The sequence below is a fragment of the Diachasma alloeum genome, unplaced genomic scaffold (assembly GCF_001412515.2).
Source record: "Diachasma alloeum isolate Michigan unplaced genomic scaffold, Dall2.0 Dall_scaffold_00343, whole genome shotgun sequence".
In the NCBI taxonomy this organism is placed as follows: Eukaryota; Metazoa; Arthropoda; class Insecta; order Hymenoptera; family Braconidae; genus Diachasma; species Diachasma alloeum.
Genome location: NW_021680482.1, coordinates 910,209 through 926,101, shown reverse-complemented (window position 1 = coordinate 926,101; position 15,893 = coordinate 910,209). Strand labels below are relative to the sequence as shown.

Here is a 15,893-nt window from a genome sequence, read left to right as displayed (position 1 = left end):
GTCAAATTATATTGAATTTTCAGTGAAATCTGAAATTTCATGATTTCTTCCCCCTCAATGGATTCAGTGTCACTGCCTTGAAAATTCAGAATATATTTACCGGAATTTTCTGGTTCTCTACTCATTTTCAGGGAGAAATGGAACTGAAATTTACAGTTCCCTTTGATTTTCCCCGAAATTCTGACTTTTTAATTACGAAATTCCTTGAAATTGCAGTGGTAAATTGGGTGGTGCCAGATGGTATGACCGTTGTGGTCTTTTACCTACCCGTCCCAGTACCTACGCGGTACCCCAGCCTAATTCCCTACCCGCACTTGCCTGTAAGCTAACTTATATCTAACTCCACATAATTAACTCCACATGCACTGGGTTCGTTTTCCGGCGATGAAAAAATCTTTCATCACCGGGACTCGAACCTGCGCTACTGGGACGCTTTGGTTTATAGGGCCAGCACGCTGACGACGAGCCCAAAGACGTCCTCTTGAAATTGCAGTGGTAATTAAATTCGATAAAAATTTCCAAAAAGTGTACCGGAAATTTCAGATAAAATTTTTTAACAGAGTAGGAGCTTGAGTCCTTTATACTATACCGCACGGTCATTTTGGCTTTGTGCCCATGGGTGCAACAGCCGTGCATGTCCACATTTTCAGACGTCCACAGGCGAGTTTCCTATAATTAATTACACACATCTTCGAACTGCGTATGCCTTGATCTTGTGCACAAACACATTTTTTTACACAGATCTTGTTACACAACGTTGAATCGCACTTAAAAGGAGAAAATTCTCCTATTATTTCCTCCACACATTCGCCCCATAGAATCGATTTGAACCTTTCGAGAACTCTACGTAACGAATATTCTAAAATGTTCTCCAGAATTTTTCCATACCTGTAAGGCTGATAGCTTGAATAATCACAAGTGCAGATAGAAAAGTCTGTAAAATGAATTCAGTTCTGCCAATCTCCTGTTTTATTATTCCAATAAATCAATGATTTACAATATTCAAATATCGTGATAGTTAATTTTATATCACCCAGTACAATCAGTCGAGTTTATCGCACAGCCTCGACTGCTGCACAAAGTGGCATAAAAGATTATAGACCACTCGAGCATAAATTTCGTTTTCGATGAATAAACTTCACATTCATCGACAGCAAAATTTGCGTTCTAGTACTGTAATGCACTATTGAGTTACGTGTATTAACAAATTGTCATTAATGAGGAATTTTCCATCATTATGTTAGAAACTATTCAAAGGAATAATCTGGGCTATCCATAAAGTCGAAAAACAATAATTTAAGGAGGTAAACTAGTGCTTTAATGAGAAGACGCAGTAAACCAGTCATTGGAGGTAACGACACAGTTGCTGAGCTCTCGGAAAAACCGTATACTACGTCTGGGGAGCCTTCAGAGACTCCAAACGGAGTGAGTTTTGAAACTGATGTTGCAGTAGTTAGTGTTGGGGATGCTGTCGTTGGTGGTGTTACCGATGTGATTGTTGATGCTGAAGAAAATTTTTTTTAGAAATTATCACGAAAATATCGCCAAAATGATTATGTCAGTTTCATAAAAATTAGTCTTTCGAAGTTCTGTAAAAATTTGGATCTTTTTTGCAGGGAAAATTTAGTTATGGCCTCACAATTTTTCCCGAATTTCCGTAAAAATTCTCGAAGCAAGCATTTCGTCACATAATTATGTGACCGGTTATGATTTTTCTGTTGATTCACTTATTTGATTCTTACTTAATTAATTCTGTTGAATTAATTATTCTGTTAAAAATAAGGAAAATTCAGGGAAATTTGAAACTTCATGTAATTTTGTCTCTGACTATTCATGCTCCACTGAAAATTCAATCAAGTTGTCAAATTTCCATCTCACTCCCACTGAAAACTCATGAATTTCCATGAGTTCTACTTAAAACTTCAAATTTCATAACCATTTTTTCCCTAAATTCGATTCAATGTCACTCTCATCAAATTTACTATAATATCTTCTATGAAATTTGGAAAAATTTCCCACCGAATCAGACGAACGCATCTACCCGTTCTTTCTTATCCCCAATTAAATTGACTCAATACGACAAAAGATCTCTCTAGGGGAACATATAATTGTTCGGAAGAACTAATTTTTTTCTCTCAGTAGATTTTAATCCACTTTTAATTTTTTTCTCTCAGTCTGCAATTGGGACTTGGAAATCTCCACTTGATTCTTTCGCATGTCTGAAGTTGAGATTTCCAAAAGTCTCCATTTCACATCTTTAAAATATACCTGATTGATTTGACGGAAGCAGAGGTGTAACAGCTGGCACCGTAGGAGCTGGTCCTGGCGGAATTAGCGGTATATTGAATGGTTTGTTAGTCACAGGTGAGCCCAAAATCACGGGAATCAGTGCAGCTGATGCCACAATCGTCAAGTACATAATGGGATTCATCATTGCGAGCGAACTGACCGGGAATGGAGTAGTGCACAGGTTGGAGTTGGCTACAGTCCCTGACTCCAACGTCTTATCAGTTTGAAAATAAGGCCACGATGGAATACTTAATGCTGTCATCGATGGAACACTTTGACTCATTGTCAAGTGTAATCACTCTTTTGCATTGCCAAGCAATATGCGCATAGTTAATTTGCAGTGATTGGATGGATATTGGCATTCCCTCCTTGATAACATGTGGTCCTATTCATTGGCACGGACATTATCACTGATTCGACGAAACGGTCTTGCGAAGGAGCAGAATTGAATGGAAATTGTAAAAATTATACGGAAGAAACATGCGACTACTTCACGGACGAAAAAATTTAAAATTCTATTGAATTTCTATTGAACTGTTTTATTAGTTTTTGGCCAATTCTATTGGAATGTTCAATAGAAAATATTCAGTACAAAAAGTCAAGAGAATTTAATTTTTCTATATAGCTTATTCTATTGAGATATTTTCTACAGAATTTCCTCAACTTAAATTTTTTAATTTGCCCTGTGTCCTCTCTACACACAGAAGAACCTCAACGTAAATTACGTTTTAGTAAGCGTAATTTATGATTTGCTAAACCGAATTGAAACCTGAAATTTCATGATTTTTTTTCCTCTAAATCGCATTCAGTATGCCTGTTCTGAAAATTAATCCTCAACTGTCCATGAAATTCCATTTATTTTCTAACAGTGCATTGTAATTTTTAATTTTATACTCTAACATGTGCACGCCATGATCGTCATCGTTAATGTTAAAAGGAAAACGACTGTTTGCCTCGCAAATTTGTCTCTGTAATACGATAAGAAGAGGTTCGTGACTCAACACGGGTAAACACGGTGTGAATAAAGCCATTCATAAACAATGCCATTGACTACCGTCGCTAATGACAGAAAATAAATAGCGTGACTTTATGGAGAAATTTCATGACCTACACTCTACACGGAGAGAAATTTTTTTTTTTAATTCTAATGCTAGCACAGGAAAAGAGGCGCAAAGTGACGGCCAGGAAAAAATCCCAGTGCTGACACTGGAAATTTTATTGGAGAAAACGTGAATTTTTCCCCGTATTTCTGTTAAAATTTCACAGAAATCCCCAGAAATTTTACCAGAAATCCTAAGAAATTTTACGTTAACAGCAAGAATTTTTCACAGCCGGTGGATTGTGATTTTTTCCAGTATTCGTACTAGAATTTTTCTGGAAAATTTCTCTCATTTTAACAGTCATCCAAACGCCCTAATTCTCTTCATTTCCTCGGGGATATTGAACGTAAAATCCTGTTGGAAATTGACAGGGCTTTCGGTTCACAGTCTATGTAACAGATCTTAGTCAATAGGTATCGCAGAGCAAAGGGCACAAAGGAAGTGCTTTGTATCATGAATGTACTTCACAGAAAACGATTTGTGTAGTGAAGAAAATGTGACTCGCGTATTTGCAAGACATATCACATAGAATATGATATGAAATCTATCAGCTGAAGAGTATCGACATACTTGTAAAAAAAATTCAATGGAGATTCTTAGAGCATTGTTGGGAAAAGTATCCAATAAGGTGAATGTATTTTGTGCTCCCTTCTATTGCATTCTCATCACACTGTTAGAATTTTTTTGAAATTTCATGGAAGATATTATAGTAAACCTCATGCGAGCAGGCATCGGCATAACCATAATTTTTAATTACAGTTAAATTTTGAATAAGTAAATTGTTAATATTACTCACCAATTTTTTGACTACATAGAGAGCAATGTTCAATAAAAATTACGGAACTTACAATTCGCGAAAATTTTCCCGAGTCGAATAATTGGACCTGACAAATTCTACTTAGGTCTCTCCGTTCAGAACTGGATAGGTCTTGGGAAGCCTCTTCCCAAGTGCTTCCGAGACCTTTCTACCTCTGGTTATGTCCCATTTCAGCACTTGTTAGGTGTAAGCAGCACTTGCATTCAGACTTTCCAAATCCTTGCCGGTCCCCGTAATTCTATGGGCCTATATTAAATCTGCGTTCATATCCCTATTTACTCATGCGTTATTGAAATAAAAAATGCAATTATTGTTTTTTGTTTAATCCCGAAAATCGACATTTCACGGGAGGGTGGAGGGGAGATGCATGTATGTGGAGGCTTGACATTTTTACCCAACAAGCGGAGAAGGTTGCAGAATCTATTCTAGCCACTCTTGCCCCTCCGCTTGCATGCATTGTCCAAATAAAAAAAGAAAGTGTTAACAAATCTGACCCTTGTTCCAAGTAAAGACCGAAAATCTGACCCTGTGGCCGCCGGTAAAATTTTGTTTGTCGTAATTCCCTTCACTCGGCTTTCACGTAATCAATCGTCCGACTATTCCATTCACCCACAAACGTTGATGAATAGACTATTGACATTAGCATCCGGTAAAAGGAGAGTGAATTTCTGTGGTTCCCGGTAGCTTAGTCGGTAAGAGTGCCCGGCGCGTATCTGGGAGACCCGGGTTCGATTCCCGGCTGGGTGAAGCGGAAATTTTTTCTCTCTAAATTCTAATTCTCTTAGTTCTCTTAGATGCCTCTGGAATCCGAAGTTTGGATGATCATTGTACACAATTCACACTTGCCCTTCAGAGGATCTCAAATTCAATGCCACTTGGAAATAATACGGATTATGAATTAAGTTTATCGTTATAAAAATTCAGAAGAGCTGTTGCCGAAGCAAATCTTAACAAACATTTTTTGTACATTATCGATCGTGTCGAATTTTTGTATAATCCAAATCTTTAATTTGTATAATAATTTAATTTGTTTAATTAAGGTTTTAACGGGCTTTATTGTAGATTTAGAGAGATTATTTTTACAATCGAAATATCCCAATATTCAGAGTTTGCAAATAGTGCAATTTTTTTGCCATTTTAAACACCAAGAGTTGATGTTTCTCTCTATTTTGTTTCAGCCCACAGAAGGATGCGTACAGTGACCAATTATCTGCTGGTCAATCTCTCGATAGCGGACCTGATGATGACATTACTCAACTGTGTGTTTAATTTTATCTTCATGCTCAACTCTGATTGGCCATTTGGAGTGCTGTACTGTACTGTAAATAACTTCGTCGCAAATGTAACTGTCGCATCCAGCACATTCACACTCGTCGTTATATCGTTTGACAGGCAAGTGGTGTAGTTAATGGAGAAAGACAATGTTTAATTGTGCCGGGGTTAATTGAGTGTTTACCTCGGCGCAAGCAATCACGGGGAGGAGAGAACAGCCACTTTTTACTGCAGTGAACATGAAAAATTAGAGACATGAAAAATATCGGGGAGAGCGGGGGGAAATAGTCTTCACCGTCTTTACCGCTGATATCGTGTGATGGAATGATCCAATTTCGAAGGATTCGGATGATTTTTCAATGAAAGCTTGAATTTCCAAATTCATCGTGAAAATTAAACATCATATACAATCCAATTTTCAATAGATTGAGAATTCAGGAAAGTGCACGTATGAAAAAATCAATAGAAAATCTAAGGAATTCGCTAGAAAATTCGATTGGTATTCTATGGGGGTTTCTATAGAATTTCTATTGGAATTCTATTGAAAAAATCTATTTGTTTGTGTGCAGATTCTATTGGATATTCGATAAGAAAAAGTCAATAGATTTCGAATTTCTGTTTAAATTTTTCTCTTGAGATTTTTTCTATAAGAATGCCTGGGCATCAATTTTCCAAGTTTTTTCCACTCGACTAATGCAATGCAAAACAAAACAAAATCCAGCGGAAAAAACTTAGAAAATTTTGTGCCCAATAATTCTAATAGAAAAAATTTAAGATAAAAATTCAAATAGAAATTCAAAATTTATTGACTTTTTCTTATTGAATATCCAATAGTATCAGCGCAAAAAACAAACAGAATTTTTCAATAGAATTCCAATAGAATTTTCTAGTGAATTCGCTAGGTTTTCAATTGAATTTTTTAATGTGTGTGATTGTCTGAATTTTCCAAATTTTAAAGATTTTTCAGTATGGACCTGAAAATTGAGAATTACTAGAATATTCAAGAAATTAATTAACTCATTAATGAACAAATATACAGAAATTTCATGTAACTTTGTCGTTGTTAAAAATTTCAAGCTCATGTCACTTGAAATTTCAAGAATAATTGGCTAACAGTGTAGTCTAAAAAAAATCTCGAAAAATCGAAAAAATTAATAAATAATTCAATGTCCAATATGAAAATTATCGTTAGTGTCGAATTTTTGTAATAAATAATTTATATCTCTGGTTTCCCCGAAATGCCATTGGAAATATTTTTAAATGTATCGAAACAACCCAGTCAACGAGAGACTATTGCTTGAAAAAATAATTTAGGCTTGAATTTGATGGATTGATTTGTCACATCCATCAAATTCAAAATTCATGCAAAAAATTACTAATGATAATCAATTATTTTTTTGAACACTTCACATTCATTTTTCGCCGTTACGTGTCTATTCATACACTTGAAATAATTTTCCGCTTCGCTATTAATTCTATCCTCTATTTTTCGTTTTTTTTTCTATCTACAGAAAAATCCAGCAAAAAATTATTTAGGATGGAGCGTGAGGAAAGTTAATTCCCTCCAATGCGTGCAATTTCTCCACTGCATTCGCACAATAGCTCCCGCCGGAATGCAATTAGCAGGCTGTTTTTTATTTGTACGCAAGGCCATTGTTATTTCCAAATAGAGGTAGTTGCGAGATATTTGCATGAGAAGCACTGCGAAAGACGTGCACTGTTAGCACCCTGAATCAGTACACTCACCCCTCTGTTTCTTGTCGTTATTTTTCTTCGTGGAACAATTAGTTCCCCCGCCTGTCCTATGAGAACCCCCTCTGAGAACAAAAGCCAGAAGTTTCCTATTGTTCGTGCACACTTTCCAAGATGCATTCATGACTTTTACAGTTTTAGATTGTTGACAGTTCTCATAAGCAGGAAAAATTAATTTCATCGCAAACATTTCAGGGTAAATCGAGGTGAAATACACATTCGCATTTAGTCTCTCCGTTGAATTTTTTTCATTAAATTTTCGGGACTTCTTGCAAAATTTCTATCAAGTCGCATCTACACTGTTAGGAAAAAGATGAAATTTCATGGACAATTGACTACTAATTTTCCGGACAGTGACATTGAATGCAATTTAGGGGGAAAAAAATCATGAAATTTCAGGTTTCACTGAAAATTCAGTACAATTCCAGAATTTTAAACAGAATAAAGACGAGAATTCCTTAGTTTATTGGAATTTTCAATCTCATGTGGATACTCAGTGTCAAATTACATAGAATTTTCAATGAAATCTGAAATTTCATTATTTTTTCCCCTAAATCGCATTCAGTGCCACTGTGCTGAAAATTCCAGAATATATTTACCGGAATTTTCGGATTTTCTATTCATTTTTCAGAGAAGAATGAAACTGAAATTTACAGTTCTCTTTGATTTTTCCACGAAATTCTGAATTTTTAATGACGACACGTATAAAAAAATTCAGTAGAAAACCTAGCGAATTCGCTAGAAAATTCTATTGGAATTCTATAGGAATTTTATGGGATTTCTATAGGATTTCTATTGGAAAAATTCAAACAGAAATTCTAAATCCATTGACTTTATCTAATTAAATATCCAATAGAATCAGCGCAAACACAAATAGAATTTTTCAATAGAATTCCAATAGAAATCCTATAGAAACTCCACAAAATTTCGATAGAATTCCAACAGAATTTTCTAGCAAATTCGCTAGGATTTCTATTGAATTTTTTCATGCGTGGAAATTCCTCGAAACTTCAGTGGCAGTTAAATTCGACAAAAATTTCCGAAAAACGTACCGAAAATTTCAGACAAAAATTTCAACAGTGTACTGAGGTCATGTGATTATCGCCCATATCATACTCTGCCATCACTCTCTCCATTTATCGCCCCCTCAAACCGAAGGATTTTCCCAGCTATACGACAGACAAAAGCTGAAGTAATTTTTCATTATTTCTGAAATACCGGGAGCGAACTCCTTCCCAAGTCTTAACCGTTAACTTGACACCAACAATGTGACATATTATAGCAGAATGGATATTTCAACTACTGCCAGTTGAAAGCGCTTACGCTTGCCGTGTGCTCCATCGTTCCCCGCATCTTGCCACCCATTTTTATCTCCAGCTTTACTTACAGAGAACATACAAAACTCTGTCTGTCTTTCGAGAGTCGTTGGAAAGCAATAAATCCTGGCGCAATCTAATATCTTGGAAAAGTTTTGCCGCGAGGGATGAGAACAATACATTATTATTGACACTTTGCACCTGCTCATTCGTTTCGGAGGAACCCGCCAATTCTCATATCTCACTTCGTTTGGGTCAGAATGAGAAAATACTTTTATAGGACTTGTGACGAAATGTACTACTTTCATCGGGCAACAGTGATATATTCGCATGATTCAAAGGACGTCAATTACTGTCTGAGAAATTACAATTTACGAGAGCTAGAATGGAAACATACAGAAACATCTTTAATTGTAAATTCACGAATGTATTTACCTGAATTTTTCTGATTTCTACACTGAGAGAAAAATGACAAAGTTCTCAAGCATTTCTCACTTTCACGGAGAGAAATATTCAGTAAAAATTACGGAACTCACAATTCGCTCACCGATTACGGAATCGACTCAGAAAATTTAAGTGACGGTATCATAATTTTTCACAGGAGATTCAAATAAAATTTACCGAAAGCTCTGGAAAAATTCCGCGACAGTTCCGTAAAATTTCCTACAACCTCATTTCGCTTCGGAATTACGGAAAAGATACGTAATTTTTATTGAATATTTCTCTCCGTGTGTGCCACGAAAATGATTTTTTGAAAATTATCAAAAAGGATTTTTTTGTGTCAAACAAGCAGAGAGTGCGCCGGAATGAAACATTTTTGTCGCAAAAATAGATTTAGTAGTTAAAAAAAATTGAATCCTCTGTACACGCAAGAAATGTCATTTCTAGCACCACTCCTTCGTTATTCGATACTCCCATACGTATTTTGCTCCCGAAAAATCTTTGTTTTATGCGAAACAAGGGATAGTAGTTTTTCGTTTCGGCTGTCTAATAATCACAGACAAGAAATGAACCCTTAAATGAAACAATAATAATGATAACAATCTTGTAACTTAGGGATAAAATATTTGTTGATAAATGTCCTCTATCTCATATATTTTCATCCTGAAAAGGCACCGTCTGGTGTAAATTATCCGCCGAAAAAAAAATTATTATAAAAAAAAAGAGAAAAAAAAAAGAAAAAAAAAAGAGCCAAAAATTATTATTTTGGTTCTTGAGCGAAATTTTTCGTTGCTGCCGAAAGCAGTACAATTATTCATGTTTGAGACTTTCAAATACAAACCAAACAAATTCTTTTTTGCCAATTTTCAACTAGCGATTTTGTTGGCCCAAACAAGACTTGTTTGACAACGTGTTGGTTTTTCTCTCAGTGTATGAATTTTCACGGGGTAATTGAGCTTAAATTTATAATTTCCATTGATTTTTCCATGAAATTTTGAAGTTTCAACAACAAAATCCAAACAAACGATTTCTTTGAAATCTCAACGAAACTACGCGATAAAATTTTCTAAAGAAAACATCGGCAATTTTAGCCAAAAAAATTCAACTTTGTGATTCCAATAAACGACAACTGTCTCTCGGCGAATAATTTTCATTCATTTGACCAATTCGGCTTCGAGTATAATCCCATGCAGAAAAGCGACAGCAAAATATGTGCTCTGAATGCATTCTGCATTGTGTACCGACAAATAATGTATTGTTGCATGTTGTCAGTGGAATTAACGGACGATAAAAAATTAATACACCGATTATAATCTGAAGGCACGCGATACTTCAACACTGCGTTTTTCCCTGTTTGTTCGATTTCTATCGTGAAATACCCACGCGATTCCCGGGGACTACGGGTGGCTGTTTTACCACTATTTCTTTCGATGCTGAGACAGGCTTGCGCATTATACGATATAAATCACTCGGTTAAGTTCAAGCACAGGGGTAAATGTATCGTAAAAGAAATTGCTTGAGTTTTTCAAAGAGTAACTTTCCACATTTGCGGTTTCATTCTCCTGCGACGAAAGTTCACACTTCTCGCAGATTGCAATCAGCGGACGATAAATTGACGGCAGTTTCCAATGAGATGAAAACCTTTTTTTTTCTTACATCCCATGTTCTTGGCTTGAATCAAATATATTTTACACGGAAAAAAAATATACTTGAATTGACTATAAAATATACTTGATTCAAGTACATTTATTCTTGATTAGAGTATATAAGGATGGCCATCTATATTAATTTCTTCAATACTAAAAGGATTTTTCCGATTTACATAGATCAAGATTTACATACACGAATAGAAATTTAAAAATAGTAAAATAATTGATAACCTAAATTTCCGATTGATGGTGAATTAAGTATTTAAAATATGGAACTATAAATTTTCTATTAAGTAGATAATACTCAATTTCTTCCCACATCAATTACTGATCAATGAATAATTCAGTAGCGAAGTGGTAAAACGGTATAAGTCAATTTTGACTATTGACCATTTTTTCATGAATATCTCGGAATCTAAGGGAGATAGGAAAATGTTTGTTCTAATCTTTTTTGTAGAGCTGATTGAGAGCTACAACAAATGTAGTTATGAAAATTTCGGTATCTCCCTTAGATTCGGAAATATTTCTCAAAAACTCAACTGGGAGATGAGTCGACTTAAACCATTTTACCACTTCGCTACTGAATTCAAAATTTGACTATTTAAATCGGTGATTACATCAATAATTAAAATTTTAAAATGATATCAACTAATTATCTACTTAATAATTTAACAGTAATTATAATTGATGAATGTGGCTATCCCTGGAATCAAGTATATTTTATACTCAATTGAAATATTTTTTTCTCCGCAATCACTCCACTGAGAATGAACAATTTGTGATAATTGTTACGACTCTTGCGTTCATCAGCAAGAGGCATTGCTCAACTTTATTTCAATTTGTGTGATGAGAGAGCTGACAGTCGACTTCTAAATAGCCTCAGGGAGCGACTAAAGTTGAAAAGTTGAGAAAAAGTCGGCAGATTATATTTCTATTATAAGTAGTGAATGTATAAGGGTCAAATGGAGTTGATTTTTTTCGTCGTTTATTCGCGGTAATCGGAGTTTATGAAGTAACGTTTTCGTGGTAATGGAGTAAAAAATAACAGGCGAGAATCGTGGAGCAGAAAATACCTCTATTGTTTCTCTACTTTTTGCCACATTGATTATGCGACTTTTTTGCACGGAGAACAATCTCCAGAAATTTTTGTGCCATTCGCACTAAAGTATTTGCATTCTTATAATGCACTGTTTAAAAAAATTGGCAGAATGTTCTGGAAATCGACCTTGAATTTGATTGAGGGGGGAAAAGTCAGTGGAATTTCGAGTTTCTCTGAAAATTGAAGTAAAGTCCCAATTTTCTAGTGACATGAGGACGGAAATTCCCCAATTTACAGGAATTTTCAAGTGAAAAGGAAAATTCACTGGCAAATTGCCTGAAAATTCCGAGGAATTTGAAATTTAAGGAGAGACTTCTGTCAATTTTCTTCATTTCTCATTTTGAAATTTACCGTTCCCACGAATTTTTCCATGAAATTATGATTTCATTGACAAATTTCGAGATAATTATTTTTGTAGTTAATTAAAACAATGAAAAATTAATTTTAAAAAGTGCTTCTGCCAAACCAAAAGAAATCATAGAAAACTTTTTTGTCGAGCTGATTGAGAGCTACAACAAATGTAGTTACGAGAATTTCACTATCTCCCTTACATTCAAAAATGATCCTCAAAAACTCATCTGGGAGATGACTCGACTTAACCAGTTTTACCACTTCGCTACTGAAATGTATTTGCGAGATGCATATCCTTTGTTTTGCGATCGGCAGCGTCAATGCAACTAGTTGTCTCCTGCTGCCTTATTCAGGAGGAAAGTTTTCTTCTGCCCGAGCACTCAGGTTTATGAATGCATCAGAAAATTGTTTAAAAGTATCACTCCCCTATTCCCAACCAAGAAACTCATTTGCATAAAAAATAACGCGGATACAGCGTTCCCACAATTCATCAATATCTAATTTTCAATAAGTTTGGTAATGCCATAAATTATCACAGTCATGATCAACAAGACTGCGGAACAGCGTAGATACTATTAATCTTAATAGTCAACCTTCTGGAAAATTTTTAAACCAACTCCTGTGCACTTTTATTTTACGAATATTGGCTCCAGTATCGGGCATTATCGTGCAATGTTAAGCAGCATGTACGACGTAAGGCGGAGATGGTGCGAACAGACTGTTTTTATCCAACAGTTTGTGGTTATGCGCTATTCAGCCGTATCCACCAATCTTCATTATACGACGAAAGTTTTAAACTGTTCAAGTATGGGCTGCTGCTTAGGGAGCTAACAACTGGGAGGAAACCCCATCAGTTCAGGGAAAATTCGCTCTTGCACTTTCAGACAAAAGCCAAAGGTGCACGGAGAGAAATATTCAGTAAAAATTACGGAACTCTCACTTCACTCACCGATTACGGAATCGACTCAGAAAATTTTAGTGACAGTGTCGTAATTTTTCACAAGAGATTCAGATAAAAATTACGGAACGCTCCGGAAAAATTCCGTGACAGTTTCGTAAAATTTCCGACAACCACATTTCCCTCCGGAATTACGGATAAGATACGTAATTTTTATTGAATATTTCTCTCCGTGTGAAAACATGCTATTTCGAAAGTTTTCATGTGAGTGAAATCTTTTGTTGTATCCTCTGTACCAGAGGGAGTCGTCTCCTCATATCTTTCTGGAATCTTGCCGTGTTCTCTACCTCTGATGGTCTGCATTCTACTCCGCCTCCATGGACATTAGTTCTCAATCTGATAGTCTCGATTGTTTTTTTTATCGGTATTTTACGTCGCAAATTTTTTTAGTTCTGCCCGCCCACTTTTTTTGTATTTTTTGAATTTCGTCTCGAGGAAATATTGATATCCCTGCAATGCGTGAAGAAAAAAAGAGATTCAAAGTTTCCGCCGACATAAAAGAAGAAAAAAATGCATTTCTCAGCTGATCATTCCTTTCTGATTCTTTTTTCATTTCATTTCCTTTTAATAATAATTAGAATCCGACCATAGGAATGAGGAGGGAAAATAGATTTAAAAAATTTTTCTATTACTCGAATGAGATTTCGAATGACTTTTATTTTTGGTATTTGTTTCGATCTCAAGATAAACCCTTTATTGATCTTTAACATAATTCCTTTTCGTTCAATGTTGTAACTGGTGAATTAAGAGAAAAAAATATATATAATAAGAATAAGAATGAATAAAATTAAATTAATCTAATTGTGAAGACAGGAATGGAACGAAAATAACATAAAATGTAGCCCAATTTTTCTCTCTGCGTATCTTTGAATCACAACTCTTGTACTTCATAAAAAATTTTAGGTAATTTTATGTAATTTTGTTACGTCATTTTGACCTATTCAAGATAAATTTTACCATAAATTGTCCTCCGTATTTATTTCAGCTGAAACAGAGTTGAGCAGATGACAAAGCAATTACAATCGCAATCTCCATAGGGTAGCATTACCTCACTAACAATAACATCTGGGATCATGGTGTGGAGTCACGCAGGAGACATCAAAGTTTTCGTGTCTCTCTATACGGGTCGGCTGAACTTCAAAGTCCACGATAGCTTCATATATACATAATTCGAAAACTTTGGCCCAACTCGTGTAATTTTCACTCAATAACCACACTCGCGTGCCTTTGAAATTCTCCATCTACAGAGATTATATCACCGTCCGCTAGTCATATCAGAATTTCACCCTCGGGTACGGATTCGATCAATCCTGTAATTTAGCCAACAAAGACACACATTCGTGGAGAAAAAACTGTCCAACAGCACGGAAATTTTTGTCTCTTACTACTATAAATTCCAAAAAATTTATCGCCCCTTAATTGTAATTTACCGTTTAATTGTAAAAATGTACTGCCCTGGAGTTGCAATATACCCTTTAGTAAGTTTTTAAAGTATTATAACCCGCATGAAAAAATTCAATAGAAAACCTAGCGAATTCGCTAGAAAATTCTATTGGAATTCTATAGGAATTCTATTGAAAAATTCTATTTGTTTTTTGCGCTGATTCTATTGGATATTTAATAAGAAAAAGTCAATAGATTTCGAATTTCTGTTTGAATTTTTCTCTTACATTTTTTCAATTGGAATTATTGGGCCCAAATTTTCAAAGTTTTTCCCGCTGAATCTTATTTTGTTTCGCATTGCAGAATCCTAGTGGAAAAAACTTGGAAAATCGATGCCCAAGTATTCTTATACATAGAAAAAATTTCGAGAGAAACATTCAAACAGAAATTCGAAATCTATTGACTTTTTCTTATCACATGTCCAATAGAATCAGCGCAAAAAACAAATAGAATTTCTCAATAGAATTCCAATAGAATTTTCTAGCGAATTCGCTAGGTTTTCTATTGAATTTTTTCATACGTGAAACATAACTCGAATTTTGAAGATTGAAATCTGAAATAAATTCTGAATTAAAGTTTTGTTTTTCCGCGAATAAATCAACAGAAGTCAAAAATTTTTTTCTCTTGCCCAATTTCTCCAATTCGCCGATATTTCTTGCTTCCCTATCCTTAATTGCCTTCCTGTCGCACTTATCCATGCCACCCCAATTTACCCTGCTCTCATCCCCGTCATGTTCCTGATTTATGACACGACATCTGTGGTATCTGTGATACTAATGGACCTTCACATTCTCCTAATGTCTGCATTTTTTGGCAAGCGTTATTGGTTTCAGCTGCACACAAATAGTTGAACAGCCACATAACACCAGCGTCATAGATACCAAATGATTCTTCTCTCCACACGCGCAATTTTTTCATCATACCGAAGCCATAAAAGAAATGAGAGGAACACGTTCCACACGTGCTGTCTCATTCCCATCAACTTTTACATCCATGAAACGCGCATAATGGCGACAGGCACGTGCATGCATGAAGAGAATAAAATTAAACGCAGCAATGTAAATGCGGAGGGAGGAGCTGTAAGCGTCGCAACCGAAATATTCCAATCTTTCTCGTGTTTCTGTACACGCTGCAGTGAAACTTATGGATTCAAAAAACCGAGGAATGTGTCCAGAATGAAAGAAACACAAGGCTTTCGCATAAGTGGATTGGAACAGGTCCAATGGGATTCGGTCCTTCCAACTTCCAGAAAGGACAATTAGAAAAGCACTTTACCACAGGTTTTTTCGGTGAATTATTCGAGGGAATGTTTATGAGCGAAATTTCCAAGTTTCTGTTCCCTCTTGGCTTCGGTCTTCACCGGCTTCACACAGTGAAATGTTCAGTAAAAATTACGGAACTCACAA

General features: G+C 35.4%; 2 protein-coding genes across 2 annotated transcripts in view; one reads left to right on the top strand and one right to left on the bottom strand.

Moving 5' to 3' along the window:
• Nucleotides 1-15,893, top strand: part of LOC107040798 (tachykinin-like peptides receptor 86C) — a 48,675-nt gene that overhangs the window by 18,229 nt on the left and 14,553 nt on the right. The window contains exon 2 of the mRNA XM_015261050.1: nt 5,385-5,598. Coding sequence (XP_015116536.1) covers nt 5,385-5,598 — 214 coding nt within the window. The remainder of the gene's footprint in view (nt 1-5,384; nt 5,599-15,893) is intronic.
• Nucleotides 947-2,523, bottom strand: LOC107040800 (mucin-2). The gene is made up of 2 exons (XM_015261052.2): nt 2,269-2,523; nt 947-1,504 (listed from the first exon to the last, which is right to left on the bottom strand). Exons 1-2 carry the CDS (start codon nt 2,432-2,434, stop codon nt 1,248-1,250), a joined length of 423 nt encoding a protein of 140 aa, XP_015116538.1. The 5' UTR covers nt 2,435-2,523; the 3' UTR covers nt 947-1,247.